Source organism: Micromesistius poutassou, assembly GCF_964030765.1.
Source record: "Micromesistius poutassou genome assembly, chromosome: 2".
NCBI classification, from domain to species: Eukaryota; Metazoa; Chordata; class Actinopteri; order Gadiformes; family Gadidae; genus Micromesistius; species Micromesistius poutassou.
The window spans coordinates 16,234,968-16,259,169 of record NC_140272.1 but is presented as its reverse complement, the minus strand read 5'-3'; the positions used below and the strand labels follow the sequence as shown (position 1 = coordinate 16,259,169).

The 24,202-nt window shown below is 43.7% G+C and overlaps 1 protein-coding gene across 1 annotated transcript; it reads right to left on the bottom strand.

The window, feature by feature from the left end:
- Positions 1–1,788: 1,788 nt before the first annotated feature.
- nckap1l (NCK associated protein 1 like) lies at positions 1,789–23,151 on the bottom strand. The gene is made up of 31 exons (XM_084464408.1): positions 22,991–23,151; positions 22,121–22,231; positions 21,657–21,749; positions 21,217–21,273; positions 20,469–20,611; positions 20,028–20,118; positions 19,360–19,497; positions 18,344–18,392; positions 17,749–17,905; positions 17,270–17,326; positions 17,065–17,161; positions 16,789–16,898; positions 16,240–16,372; positions 15,777–15,858; positions 15,559–15,617; positions 15,064–15,209; positions 14,705–14,837; positions 14,002–14,121; positions 13,504–13,643; positions 12,503–12,634; positions 10,309–10,527; positions 8,909–9,039; positions 7,464–7,561; positions 7,210–7,303; positions 6,818–6,900; positions 5,950–6,030; positions 4,928–5,021; positions 4,360–4,476; positions 2,897–3,006; positions 2,500–2,589; positions 1,789–2,402 (listed from the first exon to the last, which is right to left on the bottom strand). Exons 1-31 carry the CDS (start codon positions 23,078–23,080, stop codon positions 2,286–2,288), a joined length of 3,372 nt encoding a protein of 1,123 aa, XP_084320534.1. The 5' UTR covers positions 23,081–23,151; the 3' UTR covers positions 1,789–2,285.
- Positions 23,152–24,202: the final 1,051 nt, after the last annotated feature.

Below are 24,202 nucleotides of genomic sequence, written 5' to 3'. Positions count from 1 at the left end.
TAAAGACTTGAGGCTCGAGGATGGTTTGGGATCTTTTGCGTGTCAGAGCCAAGTCGGAAATTAGCTATATTTTGGACCTACTGTTTATTTACCTGTTTCAAACCATAAAGCAAACAGAAAAATACATACTTCTGATAGGAGTTATAAATAAAGGGGTATTTGATTTCAGTCGTCAGTGGAATGTATTCATGTGCATGTTTTGGTAACTAAGCGGTCTTCATTCACCCCGCCTGTCCTCCATCTCCCTCTAATGATGACAAACATGTCCCAGGGCAGTCAGTGGGATACGCCAGCAGCCCGGGATTTATCTCAGCAGGGGGGGAAAGGACTGGTGACATCATAAATAATATTCACGGTTTGTATTTCCCAGGATGGGAACCAGATATCTCCGTAGTATTCTCCGTTGAATTAGTTGTAGAGAATGACGCAACACCTTTTTTCTACTTCAATTGTGGAACCCAACAAGAGGTTGAACGTGTTTTATTTCAAATGACCTGATCAAAGCCCTTCTAAAAAAAAAAAAACAGCAGGGTTCTTGATGCGTAAAAAAAACAAAAACATACTTTAGTCGATATGAACAAAAAGTATAACAACACGTGATGCACCCATAAAGAGGGACGAATAAAACATAAAGCACAAGAAATGACACTAAAGGCATGAGCATAGCACAGTACAGGTAAGTGAATCCAGAGGTCCTACCGTGCCAACATGATCTCCCATTGCTCCAGGTTGATCCCAAGGTGGACCATCCTGCGGCGGTGGACTGCCGGAGGCGTGACGCCTCGGTCCACGGACATGCGTGCGCTGCTGCTCATGTCGCTGTGCACACGTGCAAGGGCAAGGGCTATGTGTTTACGCGAGTGTGCTTTACTGCTGAAATCTGTATGAGTGAATCAACCGTAGAGTGTCTGTATATGTATCCTATGATTTATGTTGATTCTCTTATCGTTCTGTGTGTAACGCCTATGTGTGTGCATCGGTGTGTGGTGCTCGTGTGCGTGTGTGAGACGTGCTGTCTACAGAGCCTCCGAGTACTTATAGTGTTGGTAACTGGTCTAAGAGGACACCTACGTCAGCGACACTCTCGGCGGTGTGGATATGGCTTATACTGTATATCAGGATCTGTGTTTCCACCATTAGCCGTCCCCTGGGTCCCACCACCGGGGCCTGATCCAAGGTGGACTAGTCCCATAATAGTCACTCTGCATGCATGGCCTCAACACACACACACACACACAGACGTGCAGATACGCACACACACACACACAGACAATATAGAGAACAACAATGATCAACTTTTCTTAATTGATGAGATACAGGTTGCTTATAGTGTGGACCTCATATTTGGTTCATTCAAAGCATTTAAGTAAGAGAGCTGGGTACACACACACACACACACACGCACGTCATGTGTGCCTGTACATTTCCGCTCCAACATGCAAATACACACACAACCAGACACACAAACACACCAGCACTGACAATGAATACAATCCTTAGTGCCCGGTTGCCACACTGGAGATCAGTGTGTGTGTGAGTGTGAGTGTGTGTGTGTGTGTGTGTGTGTGTGTGTGTGTGTGTGTGTGTGTGTGTGTGTGTGTGTGTGTGTGTGTGTGTGTGTGTGTGTGTGTATGTATGTGTGTGTGTGTGTGTGTGTGTGTGTGTGTGTTCATGTGAAGGCAGTGAGGGAAGAACACATCCTGCTTCCAGGTGCTACAATACACTGCCATTATGACACCTGGTACACAGGGAAGATAGACAAGAGGGCAAAAGGTTGCATAAGCAGACTTTTTTATTTAAAGGAAATATAACACCAAATAGAGATGTTGACAAAGCACGTTGATGGAGTTTTTAAAGATTTAGAAAGACAATAGTTAAAAAAATGACATTAATGATGTTAAAGCTTTCTGCTAAATCTTAAATACAATGCACTTTCTACAATGCATTTTTTAACTTTGCCTTTGTTTTCTTTAACTTATCTATTTTATTTTATTATATCATTTTATTTTATGACAATGTTTCTACGTGAAGCACTATGAGTCTGCCTCATGTATGAAAAGTTCTATATAAATAAAGTTGCCTTGCCTTGCCTTAAATAATCAGAGTGCATACACTTTTTGGACAGGCTGTTCCTGCTACTGTGTTGACAGTTATGCTCTGTGGAGAACTCCTCGGCGTTGTGCGACTTCAAAATGGGACTTTTCATTCGTAAGAAAATATCGGGTAAGCAAAAAAGCGTTACATGCTCAGCAAAAAATTCTTCGCTGGTCTCCAACGGAGGCTCTTCAGCCTAGGGTGACGATGGAGGACTTGTAGACCGCTCTGTAGGCGTTACGCAGCAGAACGTATGGGAAACATCCCTCCAGTGTGTCCTGGCTCAGGAAGGGAGACTGCTCCACTATCTACAATGGGATGTGGGAGCGTGTTACATACTATAAGAAGATACATATTATCATGCGTTCCACTAAGAAACACTGGGTGAGCAGGAGGCAAGTCTACCATGTGTAGGAGCAGATAGACGGAGTCACGGTTTTTGCTCTCGACCCGTTCAACGGTTTGTCCCAGCTGAAGCAGGGTGGAAGAAGCCAGCTATGGACAAGTTAGAAAAAATTTATTACTATAAAATATATTGCCTGACTTAGACAGCTGTGATGTACAAGCTGTTTGCCTGGATAGAACACGCCAAGACCAATCAGAACAATTGATATATATTGATATATTTATTATTTTACACAGTGTCTATGTCATGATGACTAATAGTAGAATCATTCATCAGTAAAATTGATGAGTTCCTCATGTGGGTTTCCTGCTACTGGTACTCAGCACTAACACTAAGTAGACATGCTAACCTCAAGAGGCTTCAAGCATATGTATGACTTACTCAGTTCAAACTTACCGAAAGGAACTCTTGGAGTTGCTGCTCTATGTCCTTGCCCTGGATAGTGAACATGGAGGCAGCTAGCTGGTTGACAGCGACGGCCAAACAGTGGATGTTGTTGTTGTGGCCTAGTGAAACACAAAATGTGTGCGTTGGGATGTGCAAAGGTTCGGGGATGTTTATATCGAGTCTGTTTGTATTGCCCATAGTCTAAGTATCAAAGGGCTTAACATGACATGACCATGCTTATCAACCCTGTAGTGCAATAGGGCAGACATGTCATGGTAGTCAACAAGAGAACCGAGTGAAACAGAAAAAAACACAGACCAGTCGAGGCCAGGTTCAAATGTTTGGGGTGAAGGGTGTTGTTGTGAGAAAGACTAGAGTGTGTCGATAAATGAACCGAAACATTAAACAGGAAACACACAATTTCCTCCTGCTCAAACGAGTCCTTTTTCAGACAGGGCAACGGAAAATACAGAGAGACTCAGTAAGCCCAGACACATGGCACTCTCTTCTTATGATAGAGATCTCTCCTTTTCGGTGCTTTTAAGGTTTTGGGCCCTGTGGTCCCTGTGTCCAGGCGCCGAGCCAAGCAATTAGAGGTCAACCTAGCCAAAGCCAATTGTATCAACGCACGTCAGCCAGAGTGACCTGTAAACAACGGCCCAGTCGCCGAAACATGTTTCTCATTACTCTGACCCACTCATTCACCGCCCATCGTCACCGCTAACCACGCAAAGACAATGCCCTCGGTGGGACCATGTTCAAACGACCTGCTTCGCTTTTGTCGGAGACGGGGTCCACAGTTTGTGGGTCCCCGTGGGCGTGAGGACCTCACAGGGCCAAAGTTGTGCTGCCGCTCACATACACACAGTAATCGTAAACAGGCAAGCATGATTTACAAAACGCGATGATGTTTTGGAGTGGCGCGAGCTTCATGTGGGCTGCTGAGCAAGGACCCTGCAGGCCCGTGACAGATCGGTCCTGATGTTAAAGTTGATTCAGGAACGATTCTTTAATGGCAAAAATGAGTGTAATTTGTTGGAAAAGCCCAAGCCATCCGAAAGCAATTAGTGGGTGAAATGCTCTGTGAGAACGTCTGTTCAGGTTGACTGCACGTCTGCCTCTGGATGAGACCATTAGACCACACAGTCAGGACATCTCTTCCCTGGTTGCCTCTGGGATTCTATTTTGCCTGTCAATCACAGGTGTGTGAAGGCAGCACTTCTCAATTGCCTTGCTCTCTTCTTCTCTTTTTTGCTCTCTCTCTTTATGGCTCTCAAACCTCACCTCTGTCATTATGAATATCTCAAACTAAAATAGAAGACGGTAGGCTATAAGTATATATACTAACTATGGTGCGGGACAGGGTTCTTTACCTGGAGTACTAGTAAATCGACGGATACATTGATTGAATCAAATACATATTCTGGTGTATTTCCAGAATATAAATAGATATTTGTACAGAAACTGCTTACCGCCATTTGCTTTATTGTAAAAAGAGTTGGGGTCCAAGGCCAGGTAAGGCAGGGACACGGCGATGTAGACCAGCAGCAGAGAGGTCAGCTTGTACTCCTCATCCACCGAGGTCTTATCTGGACGGTTTGTTACACACAAGTCACTTCATTACTCATTGAATACGGGTTGGTAACACTGAAGTAACGTAAGTAAAGTAAATGGGTTGATTACAAAAAATTCTGTGGAGAAAATGTTTGTAATCTGCTAATTCCATTTACTATTTTGTCATTTATCAATCACTTATTTTATCATTCAGGGACAGGCAGGGGATAGGCGACTTGAGGTAGGCTGAAAGGGAAATTGATACCAGTACATTTCGGCTCGGAGCAACTACACAATACTGCCCCTCCTGTATTCACAGATTTATTTCTAAGATGTGTTTGTGCCAGTTGAATTTAACTGCTAGAGTAGATAAAAAAAAGAAGCTTTCACACTTCCCCCCACAGACACCAAAAATACACCTTGGATCGAAGTATGAATGCACAAAACATGTAAATGATCTAGCCTCGTTCGTGAACTGTAGCGTACCTGTGCGCATACTGGCAATAGCTGAGACAAGAGCAGGGTCAACATCACATGTGAACCCGGCAGCTGAGGCCAATTCAAACACATTCAGAGTCACCTGCAAGACAAAAGCATTGGAGAGCAGCACATTAAGAAACGCTCCATGTTGATAGATACACAGTATAAGACGGGACCATTGAGAAACCGAACGACAATGACAACCCTGCCCTGAAAAGCTGACCACATAAAAAGAAACCCGACAATACTGAGAACGACTCGCATGGTTTTGAGTTCCTATGGATTGACCTAGAATACTATCACAAACCAATGCCTGTAGCTTTGACTGCAGAGCTGCAGTTGTGGTCCTAGTTTCTCACACATGCATGGTGGTGGAGGTGGAGTGAGTTAGGGGTCAGAGTGCTGGTGGCTACGGGGGAGTGGGGGGGGGGGGCTGTGGGTTGATGGAGGGGGGGGGGGGGGGGGGGGGGGGGGTGCTAGTGACGTCTTTGGGGGGTTATTCTGGCCCAGCCTGTGGCACAGCTGTCATGCCTCAGTCTTCTCGGAGCCCGGCAGGCGCAGGCCGGTCCGAGGGGAGAGCTTGTTGTTAACACTGACACACAGCGCTGCCAGGAAACACCGAGACTTCAACGTCGCTTCCGCGGTCCAAAGGTTGAGACCAATCGACCCGATTTCTATTGATTTGTTCCAATGCTAATGATGAATATCCAATGCAATAGTTTACGTTTTCTAACATAAAGTGTAAAAAAAAAAAAACTGTAAGTTTGTTTAAATGACGATAAAGGTAATGGAATGGGAACGAAAACATTATGAATAAAACATGAAACTATTTTGTTTGATCTCTTTGTAGCTGCTTGAAATAGAAGCATTGGTTTCAGGGTGTGCTGTCCCTGATGTGGTGTGTGTGTGGGTGTGTGTGTGTGTGTGTGTGTGTGTGTGTGTGTGCGTGCCTGTGTGTGTGTGTGTGTGTGTGTGTGTGCGTGCGTGCATGCGTGTGTGTGTGTGTGTGTGTGTGGTGGGTCAGATACCTTCATGTCGGTCTCGGGGGAGACGAGGTCCCTCAGGGACTCAATGGGGCCCATGAGATAAGGACAGTGCTTATGCAGGATCTGCACACACAATGCAGGACACAACTCAATGACACCCACTATAGTATAATATTCAATGTGGGGATTTGTGTGATTTTTAAGCAAAGCCATAACGATCAGTCAGCTACTATTGAAGGAAATGTGCTGCTAGAATATCTGTTCTGGTTGACTGTGTGCTTGCCTCTGCACGGGAAAATTGATTTTAGATTGAAGATTTTCCCCTTTCATTGGTTCTGATAATCCATCTTGTACAGAGCATTAGCAGAGACCCACCACAGGGGCTTGAACGCAACACTTCTTAATGCTGGAGAAACGTAGAATGGGAGAAGATTTTTGGGGTTGTTTATTTTCCAATACTCCTCTCTTCTGCTCTTTCTTTACCACCCTCAACTATTTTTTATCTTTGTACCAATGTAAGCAAAACAGGATGTTTATATAATGACTAATACTTTTTTTCCACATGTTTTCCTATAAAATAGTGGTAACGAGAGTCAAACGACTGCCAAGCAGTTGTTCAGCCTGTATGATTTCCTCAAGGTGACATATTGCCTTATTCGTTTGAAGCCTGATTAGCCATACCCAGCTACCAGATGACATTAACTGATGGAGGATTTAACATCACATTTTGCTTTGTCAATATTTTCATTTTAACACCATCACAATGTAGGAAATTGTTTTTGCATGCATTGTTAGGATTAATTAGGATCAACATTGCGTCATAGTTATTTTTTCATTGGATTATAATTGCTGATACTGTGGACACAAAAATACATAACCTTCACCATGTCAGCCTGATGAAGAAACTTACATCGTTCAGGCAGTCTTGTGCCATTGCTTTGAAGGACAAGATGACCCCTATGATGGTCATCCTCTTTAGCACATTCTCCCCGCCTAAAAGGGGGAAGGAGAGAGAGGGGGCGCACAGTGAGAAATAGTGATAAACCTGTAAAGGGATTAGAAGGGATATAGCAATAATGTGTATTCCTCTGACTTTGAATGTGGGACCCTTTTCCTGTATATACCATTGAAAGTGCAATGCACGTTGGCACAAACAGGAAGAGGGAGCCACATTCAAAGTTCCAAGAACTCATGCCTTAGACTATCTATCTGTCGACTGCTGATTTTATTGATATACATGTGCAAGACCTCAGCAGGCCCACTTTATAGTCTCCATCGCTGACCTCCAGCCACCTCTCTCACCTGGCAGTCTGTTTTTGAGATTAGCCATGTCCTCTGGCTTGTCGTAGTGGTTCCTCATCTGCACCAGGACGTCCATGTTCTCCACCACCAGTTTCTAAACCAGCAGAAGAACAGTGCAGAGATACCGCTGTGTGTCAGGGTTCATTTTTCAAGAATTGGATCATATTGTTGAGAATTTGTTTTGTGTTCCTATAGGACAGTGAACAGTATGATAATCCCAAGCATTTTCACCAAACACATTCCATGTTTCCTACCTTCAGCTCACTGACTTGGGAGGTGATGTGCCACATGAGGTTCTCACTCAGGAACTTGAGACCATAGGGTCCAATCAGCTGAGCCAGGGACCGTAGCTCTGGTACCACACACAACATGGTGGAAGATCACAATGAGGACGCAGAAATAATCGATTCACACAGAGGCCAATGTAGTTCGGACAATAAGTAAAAAATATTTACTCAAAGAAACCAGGCAACTCACTGTTACTCAAAGAATAAATACAAATAAATAAAGCTGTTGTGCAATTCAGATCACATTTCTCTATTGGGAGAACCGTCATTTGTGTTAAATCTGAAGCAAGCACACACAGAGCAGAAAAGTCCAGTATGGAACCTTCAGGGGTTGTTGCTGCTGAATCACTGTGAAGGAGCGGAGAACTTCTTAATATTATGAACTATATATAAACAACCATGACATCGGTTGGTGGGTGTCTCCGGAGGTGGAGTTGTCTCCAAGGTATCAGCAAACCTTTGTATAAATGTTTGAAGGCGTTTGTGAGTTTAGCTTCTGTGTACTTGCTGTGTATGCGTGTGCATATGTGTGTGTGGGAAGGTGTAAGATTAATCCTGCTCTGTTTGTCCGTGTGTGTGTGTGTGTGTGTGTGTGTGTGTGTGCTTGAAGTCATTTGCCCCACAAGGTAGGAGTGGAGGAGCTGGGATGTGGAGGAGGTTAAAGCGATTGAGATGTAGGTTGAATGTGGTGGGAGGAAAAGTTAGGGGAGACGTGGCGGAGGAGGCTGGAGCTAACAAGGAGCTAACGCAACACCCCGGCAGTAATGATGTCATCATGTTACTAAATAAGGTTTGGCGCCCTCCGGCCCACAACTAACACTGCATGTGGAGTGCTAATACTGCATGTCTAGTACTAAAACTGTATGTGGAGTACCAATACTGCATGCATAGTACTAATACTGTGTGTGTACTTTAACTGCATGTGTAGTACTTTAACTGCTTGTGTGGTAGTAGAGACTCATGGTGATTCATGTGTGGGTGAGTTTGGAGGAGACATTTCCTTCCAGATGCCAAGCAAGCAAACTACTTGGGTATTAATATTGTTAGCATAACTGTATTGATATTAGTCAAGCCTATATTATTATAACAACATAAAACATTTTGTCATTTTGACTCTTGACTTCCTAATTCTTACCGACTTCTACCAACTGCCATGAACATTTTAAATATTTGAACAATTGTCTTTGTTCTTTCCACTATGGCACGTAAAAAGTCAAAATTCAATAAGTACATTTTGGACCAGCAGCTGTGCCCTTCCTTCCCATGCAACAACCCCAAGCAATAACACTAACGAAACTCAAGTGTGTCCGAGGTTCAGCAACTGGAACATAGGTGAAGGTGTTGACGGTGTGTTACAGCGACTCATTGCCATCCTGTATCGCACCTAATGGGGACGGATCGGCAGGTCTAACCTGAGATGTCTGAGAACTCTTCGGCCCTGAAGCTGAGCTCACTGTCGGAGGGATGGTTGATAAAGCACTGCATGGTGGGAGAGTGGGCGATGAGAGAGCCGCTGGCATGTCGCAAAAGGCTCTCCAGGTACCTGTAGATAAAACACACACAAACACACACACACATGCATTTGATATGTGCTAAAAATAGACATTATATGTGTTATCTTCTTCAACCTATTCCCCTGCTATGCAAATATATCAAAGCGCAGTCACACACGCACGTGCGTGCACATGCACATGCACGTGCGGCCTACATCATATAAATTGTCAATTTATGTATATATATATATATATATATACATACATCGCCCACTCTCCCACCAAAAAGAACAGAGAGCATAATTTACATATATATATATATATATATATATATATATATATATATATATGTAAATTATGCTCTCTGTTCTTTTTCAAGGAAATGCTCTGTCATACCAACTAGCTGTCTTTTCCACTGACTTGACCAGTGTCCTCTCAATGGCCAGCAGAGCTAGGCTGCTTAAACGGCCTTGGCCCATTGTGTTAGGTGTAGGACTTGAGCCGCTTTAAACAGGAGAAGCTCCTTTCTACACCTGCAGATGTAGCTCTAATTGTTGCCACTAATGAAAACAGTTTGTAAAGCTGAGGCATTGCACTGTCCAACTCCATGTCTTTAAGGAACACCAAGAAATCACACAGCTTTCCCCTGTCACCCTGCAAGTCCTGATCTGAATACAGGACTTGAAGTTCAGACCTCAGACTCCCTGAATCAAAGTGATGGCCAACTACCAAAATTATATATATGTGGGAATTATGTTAGACTGAAGCAAGGAATTGTGTGAATAAGTGTATGAAATGTAGGATGAAAATTGTCTAGCAATTTCACCAAGAAAATATCAAGAAATAGGTTGCAGTTCGTCTTTCGACTCGCTTGCAAAATCCGCGATGGGACTGAGGAATGAAGACAGTTCCGGCAACTTTTTATAGTTCGAAATCTCTGCCAATCAAATGGTAACTCAGTCTTTCACAGACCCTCCAATCATCACGCAGAAGCCCAGAGTCCAGGCCAGCCCACTCCTACATTCACCCCAGAGACGCTGAGTGTCCGTGGGAGGGACATAATCGCATTATCCAATGAGCGTCGACTTTCGACGCACTAAAAAAAGCTGTTCTATGTAGCTAGGATATCGAGTCAGTCGACCTGCGATAAGCAGCTGATTCTGAACAAACTCGTCTTCGAGATGGACGTGTTCTAACGCATTTTTAGTCAATTAAATGTTAACACAACAGTATATGTTTTACCATTTAATTTTTTTAATTTTAGGGGAAGCTGAGCTTCCCTTGCAGTCTTAGAGAAATCGCCACTGACACACACCCACCAGTTGGTGTAGAGGCTGGTGATGGTCTTGCTACCCTGGGAGTCCAGAGGCTGGGTCTGCTGCAGCAGGATGCTCTTCACCAGCCTGGAGACGTCCATGTTCATGTAGCCGGACAGGGTGTGCAGGCTGGCCGAGTAGGAGGACACCGCCGCCAGCAGGTCTGAGGGCCGGGTGATCTCCTGGCTGGGCTGGCTGTTGTTGGCCATTCTCACAATGATCCTGCAGAGAGAAAGAGAGAGAGAGAGAGAGAGAGAGAGAGAGAGAGAGAGAGAGAGAGAGAGAGAGAGAGAGAGAGAGCGAGAGAGAGAGAGAGAGAGAGTTGAGGCTACGTAAAATGGACTTGACTTGTGCATTGGTAATCAGCACGGGAGACAGAGGCAATGTAAGCGGTAAGAGATTTGATCCATCAGGTTTTAAATGAGGGATATGTTGGCCTTCTTTGTTGAGAAGGTTACATATGACTACACAAGCTACACAGGGGGAAATGTGATGTAATGGCGCTTTTAATCCCCGCCAGTAGTGAGGAGGCTCGTCTGGATCATACAAAGTAGATCATTAAAATAATACATTTTAGACCAGTGAATTGACCTTGTCCTCTCAAGCTGACCGACGTCATCCATGTGCTTTTTTTTTCCTTCTAATGTTTATTTTCTCTCCTCTTTCTCTCTGTCTCTCTCCCCTTTGCCTTCATGCATCAGGGACGTCTCCCCTTGTGCCTCGACTCTTTCACTCTCACTGCTCTATCTCTCTCTGAAATAATCCATTTCCTGGCCACCCATCGCTCCTGCTCTCCCACTGCCCTAGCCTCGTGAGACCCTCCTGATCTCGCGGGTTCACGTTCTGTTCCTCTCTGCGTGTCAGTCTGGCCCCTAGCCCATTGAAAGCCTCTTCCCAAGCTGTATAAAGGATGGGACCCATCAATGCTGGGGGCGGGGAGCTTTAGTTCACGACCAAGAAGGAGCGCCTTGGTCTGCCGAATAAAGAAGAAACACGTCCAAGAAACGTGGAGTGCAATCACGACCGGTTTACATGAAATAGACTGAAGGAAATGAGGAGGAAGGAAGGAAGGATTTTCACAGCAGAATATCTTTATGATTTACTTCTGACGGATCCGGCCAGAGTGATGAGAGCAACGATGCAAGTCACCTGTTTGTTTAATCCAAATGGCGGGAGGTTTTTGGAACAGCATTAATTCGTGCTACCGTGCAAATCAATTGCTGGCCAGACAAGGCCATTCATTGAAAAAAGGCAAACATATATCTTGATGGTTCTCACAAGGCCACCACTTCCCCTCTCTCGCCTTCCTCTTTCTTCTCATGTGCATACAGCCTCCTCAAACCCAGCACGATACAATACACGACAGATCGAGATTGATGGGAACAGTTACAGTGCCTTGTTGCTATGCCACCCATGAGGTTCGGCGTTTTAGAGTGACAGATGAGATAACCATCGGCGGGGACGCTAAGCAGACGCTATATGCAGACAAACAGGAAGTGGCCTCGGTACAGAGTCCCAATCTAAATAGTACCTAGTGTTGAGAGAACCCAGGGCAGACAGTGGTGAAGCCCTTTAATAGAGTCTAAGTGGTTTGAACATGATCCACGTTGACAAATTGGTTTACAAGATGTCTCAGGGAAGAAATGGCAAGGGTGAAAAGAGAATTCATGGATGCAGTGGAACAGGGCGGATTAAAAGTACAGTAGGGAGGTGCAGCCTGTGGTTCGTAATCTCATCTCTCCCCGGTTGCATTTCAATGCTCATAGATCAGGGTATACTGCGGTTTAGGGTGGTTTTATTGGGTGGTTCTGAAAGCACCCAATGGTTGGTGGTTCTAGAATTTTTGTCAGGCCTACCCTTTGGTCAATGCCTCTCCCCCCTACACCCATTCACACTGTTCTTGTAAAAATAAAAATAATTGAAATAATTATAGAACAGCAAATCCTCAAATGGTTTCCTCAATTACACGAAAGCTATTAAAAGCTTTGTCCCTGTTGTTCTCAGTCCCCTTATAGAGCAAAGTGTTAATTCTTAATTCTTTCCTATATAATTTATAGTCGCCTTGATGCGTGGTTTGTAAGAGGACAGTCTGCGCAAGGCCATGGCATTTATAGACGTGCCTTTCCCTTTGAGACGCACTAGGAACAGAGGGATGGCATGTTGTTGTATGTGCGGGTTTGGCTTCAGCATGGCTCACTCAGAGAGTCGTGTTTCCAGATGAGAGAGGAGGAACTCTGCGGGATTGACGATGTGGTCGGAGACGATGAAGTCACTGCAGAGGTCGTAGGACGAGCACAGCTCCGTCAGGGTCAGATGCATCTTGTCCATGCTGAGAAGGACAGAGAGACAAAGGGAGAGACAGAGAGAGAGAGAGAGAGAGAGAGAGAGTGAGAGAGACAATGAGAGAGGAAGAGATAGGCAGAGAGATAGGGAGAGAGGGGTGGGGCGCAGGATAATACCCTTGAGAAACTTTGGAAGGAATATTTTAAAGAGGACTGCATTGTAGATGTGTTTCTCTAAGCCTAGTAACCTCCCAGAGATGGTGAGCTTTAATATGGGACGGGTCCACAGTAAAGGCAGAAATGGGAGGAAGATTTAGGGAAGAATGATACCTCTTTAGGGATTAGTTTTGATGTAATGGCAATAAAGCTGTTTCTATATAAAGGTCATTGATGTACTGTATAACAACCATTGGGAAAACATTACTCTAGTGCTGGTGGTTGTTATGGACAGGTTTTCTTTGGCATTGAAACAATACAATGATGGGACAACTGCTTTGGACAATTTTTAAGACCCAATGTTATTATTATCACTATAGTAACTACAACTAAACACTACATTTGGATTGGCCACCACTGGCAGCATATAAAAGGTTATATTTATAAACTGAGATTTAGATTAAAGAACAGGCCTACATCTGACTTTGACATAACTATTTTGTCATTATTATCAACATAAGTGTTAGTTAATTGTCAACTAAGATAACTATATTATATGTAAGAAATATATACAATGATTTGCAGATCCTGAATTGAAGATTTTACTACATTACACATTCAATTTGTATGATCTGTACTTGAGTGTTTATCGTTGACCGCTTTTTAAACTACTCTCACAGAGCTTGTGCGACGACGTAACCACTACTACCGTCCTGTAACTATTGTGAGTGGTACAAGGTGTAGAAGCGGCCCCACTGACTTGGTGACCACGGCGCGGTCCTTCCGGACGCTCTCTGCCCCCGGCTTCTCCATCTGCACCTCTCCTTTCTTAGGCACGGGCTTCTTCAGCTTCTTATTATGGGCTGTGCTGATGGTCTTCGCACTGTTTTTAGGCAGCAACTAATGGGTTGTCAAGTGAACCGTGGAAGAGGGCCATGTGAGTGAGAGTCAAAACGACATTGAAAACACAAAAGTGACAGAGAGCGATGGAGAGAGATAGAGAGGGAGGGTTTTGCATGGGATACGGAAAAAGGAATAAACAGATTAAAAATGATAACAATAATACCGTAGTCGTCATATGATAAGAATTCAACATTTGGCAGGACTCTTTCAAGCGTATTTTGACCCAGATATATTCAAAACCATTTTGACCCAGATATACTGTCACCCAGGAGCTGCGACGAGTGTGATTAGGAAACTGGCCATGGTGTCTGCATCCAAATGATTGCTTTTTAGGCCTGCTACAAAGGGAACTCACCTGGTCATTCAGGTTGCATTGTTCAGCACATATGTCCAAGACAACATTGGCAGTCAGCTTTGCTATTTGCTGCATGGAGCTCACACACAGGCGCAGGCTTTTGCTCTGAATGTCTTCCACCTAGACACACACAAACACACACACACACACACACACACACACACACACACACACACACACACACACACACGCATGCATGTCACACACCAATGAATATTGTTATTTTCTTGTCTATCTGTGTCATATTTTGCCTCAGGTTTTTTGAGGATATGAAATCCAATATTTAAATATATAACACATAAAAATATATATAAAAACACTACTAATTTTAAGGGTTACCCATCATCAAAAACATTTCTAGCAAACATTTGTGCCTGAAACCTACCGCCCCAGCTCCCAGCTCAGCCTATTCGTTTTGAGCATATTTATATACCATACATGGGTTTTCCACCATGTAAACTAACAGCTCACATACATGAACAAAAAATCTTAGAATATAAACAGTCCTAATTAATGTGCAATGCACCTGAGACACGTGTTTATGTCAAACTAAAATAAGTGCCCCTGGTCCATAGCATGGGTTTCTGAACACATAAATATGCTATAAAACACGCAGCCATAGCTGATGTGGTTGTACAGTGATCTGCTCTGTGGTTGGCCCTGGGTAACAGGGAGGTCAGTGCGTTGGCATCTCAGCACTGACCTCTTCTGGACAGAGTGGATGCGCACAGCAGATGAATTCAGAACAGATGTATGGAAAGGCCATGATGTATCTCTTCACGCTGGGTTCCTCGCTGCTCTGCTGGAACATCTTCTCGAACACCCGGGGGTGGAAACTAGTAGAAGACAGTGAGACAAGGTGACGCGTGATGACCTTAGGCCCGCAAGAACATTGTTTGGCTGTTTGCACTCGATTCTTCCATTTCTCTTTCTGGGTCTTCTGTGTAACGCTGCATGTTGTTCTACGTGTATGTTCATGTGTTGTGTTTTACCCTATGACGTGCTGCCGCCATGGCCAGGCTTTACCCTGCTTATTCTAAAATGAGAGAAAAAAGCTCTAACCAGAGTGCAGAGAGCTCGGAGGTCTCCAGCAGCAGGTCCTCCATGTTGTCCACCAGCCTGGTGTGGAACTGGATGGTGTTCATCACCTTGGCCAGATCCGGGTAGTCCTTTAGGGGCAGGGGGGCCTTGTTCACGCTGCAGTAGGCCTGGCTCACGGGATCAACAACAGCTTTAGGCCTTTAGCCCACAATACATTTAAACACCAACGGCCAACATGAATACAAATAAAATGACATCTGCTCAATAACTTCCATTGGAATGGCTAGTTAATTCACAGAAAAGGGAATGTAATGTCAAACATTTTTATAACTTGCAATGTCTTTACAAGACGCTGTCAGGGTTTCCCGTTTCGTAGTGTTTCTTTAACCCCTTCGTGAGTCCCTCCCAACAGGGTGGGAGACAGTAGAGAGGACCAATGGGACCACGGCCTGAGACAGTTTCAGATTTAACACCATCATTAGTGGGCGTTTGATTGGGCGTGCTTTCTCAGAATACCTGTAATCTCAGCCAATCCAGTCGAAGCGCTCTGAAGTCGAATACCTCTTTGTTTTGCACTGTTGTACAACAATACACCAATATAATAGGTCAGTACAGCCATTTTCTTATGGAACAATACTTTGTTTGAATTAGCTTTTTCTTTGTATCTGGTATGGATGTGAACACCACCCTGATGGTGTTGATTGAATAGGTGTGTGTCTGGGGTGGTGAGTCACCTTGTTTGATGGAGAGGGCAGACAGAGTGGAGACAAATGAACTTGTCAGAATTGACTCCTCCTCGGGGCAGACATACATGTTCTTCACATGGTCAAGGAACAGGAAATAAATAAACAGATAAGGCTTGGATTCAAAACTGATTTTTGGAACTAAGGCTTTTTCCATACAGAGTGCCTCTCATTATTCATGTACTTTTACTGCTGGGAAATTACAACTACCACTCATTATGTGATGACTAAAGGGGCCTAGATTCCCTTGAGGTAAACCCATGCACGCAAGCACACACACACACACACACACACACACACACACGCTCTCTCTTTCTCACCATCTAGGTATTAAGGGGCTCCATATGCATCAGCAGCTGCAGCTTTAAACACACACACACGCACACACACACACACACACACACACACACACACACACACACACACACACACAGACACACAACAGACACAGTACCTGTATGGTGTCATTGAGTACCAGGGCATCAAACTGGGCCAGGTACTGGACGTGGTAGCGCTGTATGACATAGCTGTTTTTGACCACCAGAGCTTTGAGCTTCACCATGAAGTAGAGCAGCTCTGCCATCTTGCTGAAAGAGGAAGCACATAATGATGATGAGTCAGCCATTCCATCGGTGCCTCAGTCTCCCTCACCTGCAAGACTACTCCTTTAGCTATCGCCATTGACGATCTCTTGAATGTTTGGGTGAGGATGTAGCATAAAGTTCCTGATTTCATCCTAGATTGAATTCCACTTGTTGCTTCCTTGTTTTCAAAGGAAGCAAATGTTTCACTCAAAACAGAACACTGTTTTCTATTAGCGTTTGTGTGGGAAAATATAGCAGACCTATTTTACCTTTTTGCATTTGTATACATAAAAACGTTTTACATGAATGAATTAGTTATATATTAGTTAATGTTACGTTGAAACATTCACGGGACTACTGGAATCCTTGGCGTTACAATCACCAGATGGAGGTCTGTTTCATCTCAAGCTGAAACCTACTTGTCAACGTAGTCTTCGGGAGTCTTGGTCTTGGGTATATTCTCAGAGTGTCTGACGAGCCAAAGAACCTCGTCACGGGTAAACGCCAGCGCCATGAAGACATACAGGGCCTGTCGGGAACCAATGAGCGGAAAGAATGAGGAGCTGTGGAGCCACCGGGAATCATGATGTATGCTCAGTCAACAGAGTCTCCCCAGCATGTTTTGAATGACAGCTGGATAAGTTGGGATATATCTAGGACTAGTAATGCCATGTGATAGTGAAGAGGGACGTCACCTTGGGTCCAAGCAGTCCTGGTTCATCCTCCAGGACATTAAATAACTCTTTCAAAGCCCCACGAAGGAACCCTCTCCTCTCCCTGTGCAGGGCCCCACTGAAAATGGCATGGGGAAAAGAGGCATTCGGTCGGTTTCATTTCAATCCATTTCAATACTCAACAATAAAGTTTGCAAAGACGTCCTCAATTTGTTGCCATGCTTACTTGTTTTGAATGGCATGCTCCCTGCATTCTTTGATATCTGCGATTCGTTTTCCATACCTGAGCACACACATCACAGTTTTTAAAATTGGAATTGGGAAAAAAGGTTATATTTTGAAAACTATCTAACGGACAAATTGGCAATTGAGCTGTAATGGATCAGTATTTGCCGAATGATTAAAGATTTAGAATATACCATTATCATCATTAAATCATTATTATATGATATATTGTTATGTATAATGATTCTATTAGATATCATTATATATATATATATATATATATATACTGTATATATTTGTGATGATTGTTTATTTTGATCAAGTCTAGTATCCATGTATTTAAAGTGTGGATCCCCATATAGGGAATAAAATTGCCATCCCCATAGAGGGTTCCAATAGGTTGAGCGCATCTCCATCCATTCATCCAGATCTTTCCATCCGCTGTTCCAGCGCCGGACAAACGGCGGTGACCCTACACACCCTTTGAGGCTGTCGAAGACCTCCTCCGAGACCTTGTGGATGTTGAGCGTCTCGTCCCGGGTGAGCGTGAGGTACAGGCCGCTCCGCAGGGCCGCCTTCCACAGCTCCAGGGAGGGCTGGTGGGAGTTCACACTGCTGGGGCACAGCAGGAAGCTGACTGCAGCAGGCAACACGGACAGGAAGGACACACACAATTAATGAAGCGCACCACTGTGCTGGAGGCTTCAAAGGCCCAAAGCAGACAGAGCCCAGTGTAAATGTAGCAGAGGGGCTTATCGGGCGCTCTTCGTATGGGACTAGGGTCTATTTTGGATGCGTCAAGCGTGAAAAGTAGGCCTATGGAATATATAATATATTCCGGCAAAAGTTCCAGCCGATTGTTTTATGCAGGATTATGCTGTATGTGCTGTATGTACTGCAGCACTATCTTATTCAAATATATGCAGGTGTATTAGGCAGCGATTTCTTTGGAAACACGATATATATTAATTTAACAAGCACTTAAAGGACTGCTCTGAAATGGAATCTGTAGTTGAATCAGTTTCATTCAAAATAGAAAGGATGGAGTATAATATTGTTGAAAGTCAATACTCACTGATGATCCAGCGTTCCATTACCTCCATTGAAAGATATTCACACGCCACCTGTGGTGAACATCAAGTCAATTTAATTTTCACATCTACTGCAGAGCCCGGATGCTAAACTTATTGATGTATTTCTATTGCTACGACTAGGTAATTTGAGGTACAACTGTCTTCATGTATGCCTACAGCTGCTAAGGCAGTGTTTCCACGTTAACCAATTGCAATTCATAATTCACACTGCAGTTAGAGCACCACCTTTGGCTGAAAACAGTCAGTGCAGTTACTGTTTCTGATTTGATCAAATATGTTCCAGATGACATCCTTTACTTCAACCAGTTACATGTGGCTTGTGACTCTTTAAAGGAAAACCAGAAACATAAACCACTCATTTTTAATTATAAGGGATGGTATTGGGTTATATAGTAGTGCAATGCATAGTTCCTGATCAAAATCTCAACATAAGTTTTAAACATGTAGGACGTAAAGGAAGATGTAAATATGGTCTTAAAGCAGGGGGCCGACTCCAGGCACGAAACAGATACATGCATTGGGTTGAGGGGGCCAGAACACCGACTCCTTTGCCCCCTGATGTCCAAAGTGCCCTTTTGTGAAGGTCTGCCTGTTGCCCTTATCAAGAAGAACATTTAATAAGTTCCAATAAATATAAAGACCTGTCAGCCAGATTGTGTCACAAGATGACCTCAACTGCCCTAGTTTGGAGGACAGGATAACAATAGGCTTAACCCCCCCCACCAAGTCTGTAGGAAGGCTGCGTACTTCCAACTGCTGTTTGGCCCTTATGCACCAACAACTGCGATCATTCCCCCAGTAACAGGACGCTGCAGTGAGGTGCTAACTGAGACAACCTCCAGCATGGCAGTGTTCAGCCAGTGTCACAGCCCTGGTGAGTAGCAGTTGAATCTACATAACATTTGGGGCGGGGATTAGCTCAAACAGGGGGTTTGGTTTTCTTTTAACACAGAGGGATCAGAAGGAACAGAGGGACGGCCGAGGAGGGCCCACTCACAGTGTCGCAGTGGGTGGGGTCCAGCATGGTGGCAGGGGCGCTGAGCAGGCTGAGGAGCTGAGCTCTCCGCCACTGGTCGGCGGGCAGGTTCCGGCGGGGGAACACCGTCTGCAGAGACAGCACCGCTGACGTCACCAGCTGCCAGGGACGCAGAGAGACACAGAGAGATAACAGAGATATGTTAAATGGAACACACAATATAAAGGCAACGGACAGACTTAACGATTGACTGATCCATGGATGTATCAATGGATAGATTCAGCAAACAGTGAAGGAAAGAAAGAAAGAAAGGAAGAAAGAAAGGAAGAAAGAAGAAGGAAAGAGAGGGAAACAAAAAAGCTTCTCTCAGACTGGTAAGATCAGAGAGAGAGAGAGAGAGAGAGAGAGAGAGAGAGAGAGAGAGGGAGAGATGATGATCACAAAGATTGTATTATTTTTATTTAATTCCATTGAGTCCACTTGTTGTTTTACAATGGAGACCTTGAAGCTAGAAGTATAGTAGTAAAGTATAGTATAACAAACATAACTTACATAAGGACACGTTTGAAGACTTGTGAAAGTATCTGAAAGTATCAAAATATCTGAAAGCAACGAGAACTAAAGGAGTCCTTTAGTATAATCGAGGACACAGTCAAAGCAGGGGAAGAACGGTAAGAGTGGAGGAATACCCGAGTATGAGGTCCAAAGTCTTCAAAGAGCTTCTTCCAAGGCTGCTCGTACTCTATGAACATCTGGCTGAGCCGCGGGTAGGACGAATCACTGCACAGTACAGCAGAAAACACACCATGAGCTCAGACACAGACGAAAAAGTGCCATTCGAAGGAGGAATAGATAAACACTTGCAAGCCTAAGAAAAAGAAGAAGTGGTGGATAGACTAAAAGACAGCTTGGACACGCCGTTTGAAAACCCAAATCAATGCAACCTTTCACTTCATGTTCCCATTCACATGTGATGACAGATAAGCATCTTCTAGGGGAGCGTTGTCATGTTGCAATATGCATAATTCGGCTCATAATTGAAACCTACCTCCCTACAAACTTCACTACTTACTCATGACTTTACTGACTACAGATAACAGGGTTAGGGTAAGCTGTGGTTGTCTGCTTACCAAGTGCCGTTGGTCATCTCATAGGCACAGTTGTACATGCCCACCAGCGCCTTCTTGTCGTCCAGGCGAGAGAGCATGATGATGACAGAGGTGTAGGTGATGATCAGGTCCAGGTAGCTCTTGGTTAGGTCAAAGTTGATGGACTGAAGACAACAAGGAACATTGAAAAGTGATTAAGGTGATTCCATTTATTTTGTTTCTAAAGCTCAAAAAAGGTTAAGTTCCCAACAGAACTAACAATAAAATGTGTATACTAATAAGCTAGCATGGTGGGGTGCAGTAGTGTTTCCAGTTGAGATATTAGTCCTTCAATAATATATATTTATTCAAATATACAATACATACTATTAGTGTAATACAAATAAAGCAAAATCGTCAGTGTATTAAAAAAGGATCTATGCTTGGTAACATCTAAAACACTATATTTCTTCCCGATGCCTCAGTGTGTATATCAATATATTTAATATTGATATAAGGTTATCCTCTTCATCCTGCTATATAATGACAAGGGTGTTGTACACCACACTGATATGCTGATGATCACAAGGGGCACTTAGTGCAGATGAAGGGTACCTCTCCCAGGTGTAAATGAACCTAGCACCATGCATGAGACAGGCCTCCAGGGAAGGTGAGATAATTCTTGACACTTAAAGTGTCGGTACTTAAAGAGTGGATCCTATTCTTTCTCACGGCACAATCTGTGAGGAGATTTGTTCAACAAGGAGCAGAGCAGCCCATAAGCACTTACTATGTCGAGGAAGCACTGGCAGGCATCTATTGTGTTGAGTAATTCATAGACGTGATCCTGGAATGGAAGATTTGAGGTTTCAATAAGAAACCAGATCAGAAACAGAGCAAACGAGTCCTGACACAAATTAAATTCAGCACTGTGATTACCCATCCCAGTTGTCATCTTGTATTCTTGCTCATAAAAACACTGAACATTGTCATATCCCTCTAATCAGAGTAGATGTTATGATTCCCAATCTCACAGCTTTTAAGAGATGCTTTGACCTGCTGTGACTTCAATTGAAGAAAAGAAAAATTATGTGGTAATATATTAACAATTTCAGCAACTGAAATGTTCCTTTTGTGCCAAAAGTCATTATTTTCCTGCATTGGAAAATACCACTCTATATGCAAATTAATTGAGAGAGCAAGGGAGAGAAACAAATAGAGAATATTCACCCTGAATTCCATGACATCCAGGAAGGAATCGTAATAACTGGAAGCAGCTGTGATGACGTCGGCCTTCTGTCTCTGGATGCTGGTGAGATGTTGCTGTGGTAAACAGTTATGACAACACGTGTTACCTGGGTACATGCCTCCAGATGCCACATTTGCATAGTTAGTTATTTGGCAGATGGTCTGGCCAGGAGTTGCAAGCATGGACTCCTTTACAAAGTCATTAAGTAGCAGGAGTATCGCTTGGACTTTGAATTGGCCCTTATTAACATGAAATATGAAATCCATGTTGATAAGAGAACCAATCTATTGTCAAGTGCGAGTGCTGAAGGTGTGAAGGTGAGCATGTTTATTCAATTGTCAGCCAATGTCATAGTTGTGAAATGTGATGAAGACATTGATTGCACTGCACAGCACCGCAAAGCAAACTCTAAACAGAAGATACAAAATTATGAAACTATACTCACGTTGTTTCCTCTGAAGTCAACATTGGGGAATTTCTTGTTAATGTACTTGACCGCAGGGTCCATGACTTTGTCTGTCAGGAGTGACGGCCGCAGCTTAGGGTCTGAACATATCTGGTGCATTGGGCAGGGGAGCAAAGAGTGTCCTTCACAACAGTCTGCGGAATTGATCGCTAATTAACAAGTACAATGTTTCAGGAGAAGGTGTGTGTAGCTCGGATTTCTCACCATGCCATGTAAACAAAATAACAAAATAATTTCATTTTCAGCCAGACCCCATCATGTATTGTGTCTGGGCCTCCATTGATAAATACCTGAGCAATACCAATCTCACTAGAAAGCATTTCAACTGGTGTTAATTCACGTCTGAAGTAAGCGATAGCATGACAGCGATCGGTTATGAGTTTCAGGGCGTCAGACAGTGTTGAGATCTCAAGGCGACAGGCAGCTCAGACTGACTTCCTGTACACTGTTTCCTCCTCTGTGGTCGGCATTGTACAAAAGCAGAATGAGGAAGAAGTATGCATAATGTTGACAAGGAACACCAGTATCATTACAACTATTACAACTAAGTACAACTATTTCCACTGCATATTAGTGCTCACCATCACTAATAAGAAAGGGGGTTCAGCAGTTTGTTTACTAGAAAATTGCATCAATAGGTTTGGTGTTTATTGATTATTAATTACAACATTCAAATACAGCGTTGTTGGGTTAGGCCTTTTTACGTCTTCCATTGTATTTCAATTAAACTGTGCGCAACTGTTTTCTTTACTCAAACTCCACAAAAAGGACAGAGTGTGCACATGACACGCCATCCAGTTCCTCATTTTCTAGCTCTGTTGCCGTTTGTGAAACCAACACCCCGCTTACCTTCTTGATGTAGTTCACTCGTATCAGCACGCCGTTCCCTCTCTCATTGAGAATGGTGAGTTTCTCAGCTAGTTTCTGTTGGTAGGCCATGGTGCGGGACAGGTGGTACCCCCCTTCTCGCTCTCTCTCTCTCTCTCTCCGTCAGGAGCCTTGACCTCCCAGACCTAATTCAACAAGAGCAGATCGTCATGGATAACGAGTGGCAGCCCCGCCCCCGCCTCTGGGTCACATGAGTCGACGTTTGGGGTGGAGGTTTCTTTGGTTGAGTTTGAGTCAAGTTTATTATTTGATTATAATTTTCTGTTTTCATATATATATATCGTTTTATTTTGTATCAATTAAGTTCACCACTCCAAACTCACACACTTCTACATAAGATATGGGATATCTTATGAAGAATTGTAAAGAACTATATTAAAAAGGCTATTGAAAGTTGTTAGTGTTTGTAATATTTTATTGAAAGAGCTAACTTTAGATTATTGCCACACAGTATACATATACATATAATATAATAAAGACCACACACATTTATCTTTTCTGTTATGTCATATTTAAAGTCTATTTATTGTTAAAAGGATGTTTTGTGTGTTTGTGTGTATGTGTGTGTGTGTGTGTGTGTGTGTGTGTGTGGTAGAGACCAGTGTGATGGAGGCCTCACCAGGAAGCCCAGCATCACTAGCCCCATCAAAGAGCAGCTCTTGCGCTAAGGAGTGCCATCTCCAACCTGACCCTCAAGCCTGCATCAACCAAGCATATTGATACTCCTGTTAAACGCCCAGTGAGTCAAATGTAAGTGGCCACTAGCAGTGCGTTTGAAGATCAACTGAATCCCTGTGCTAGTCTGTATTGTGTACTAGCCTGTATTGTGTACTAGCCTGTATTGTGTACTGGCCTGTATTGTGTACTGGCCTGTATTGTGTGCTGGCCTGTAATGTGTGCTGGCCTGTAATGTGTACTGGCCTGTAATGTGTAATGGCCTGTGTTGTGTGCCTGTAATGTGTACTAGCCTGTATTGTGTGCTGGCCTGTAATGTGTAAGGTGCCAGTAGGTACTTTCAATACCATAGGATATTTTGGTGAATGGACGGCACAGGCCCGTCTTCACAAGCCTGTATGAGGCGTGCCTGAAAGATGGTCAAGCATCTCAGACACTTAACGCTGCAGTGTGTGTGGATGTGTTGAGCTCCGTCTGGCCAGCAATTTATTTAGATTT

Bases quoted from the DNA above. Each gene is read 5' to 3' on its own strand.
- nckap1l (XM_084464408.1), bottom strand. From the start codon at position 23,080: ATGGCCTACCAACAGAAACTAGCTGAGAAACTCACCATTCTCAATGAG. The intron at 17,906-18,343 runs GTGAGTATTGAC...TGCCTGCTGCAG, and splicing joins AATGGAACGCTGGATCATCA to TCAGCTTCCTGCTGTGCCCC. The intron at 13,644-14,001 runs GTGAGTTCCCTT...ACAACCCATTAG, and splicing joins AATGCAACCTGAATGACCAG to TTGCTGCCTAAAAACAGTGC.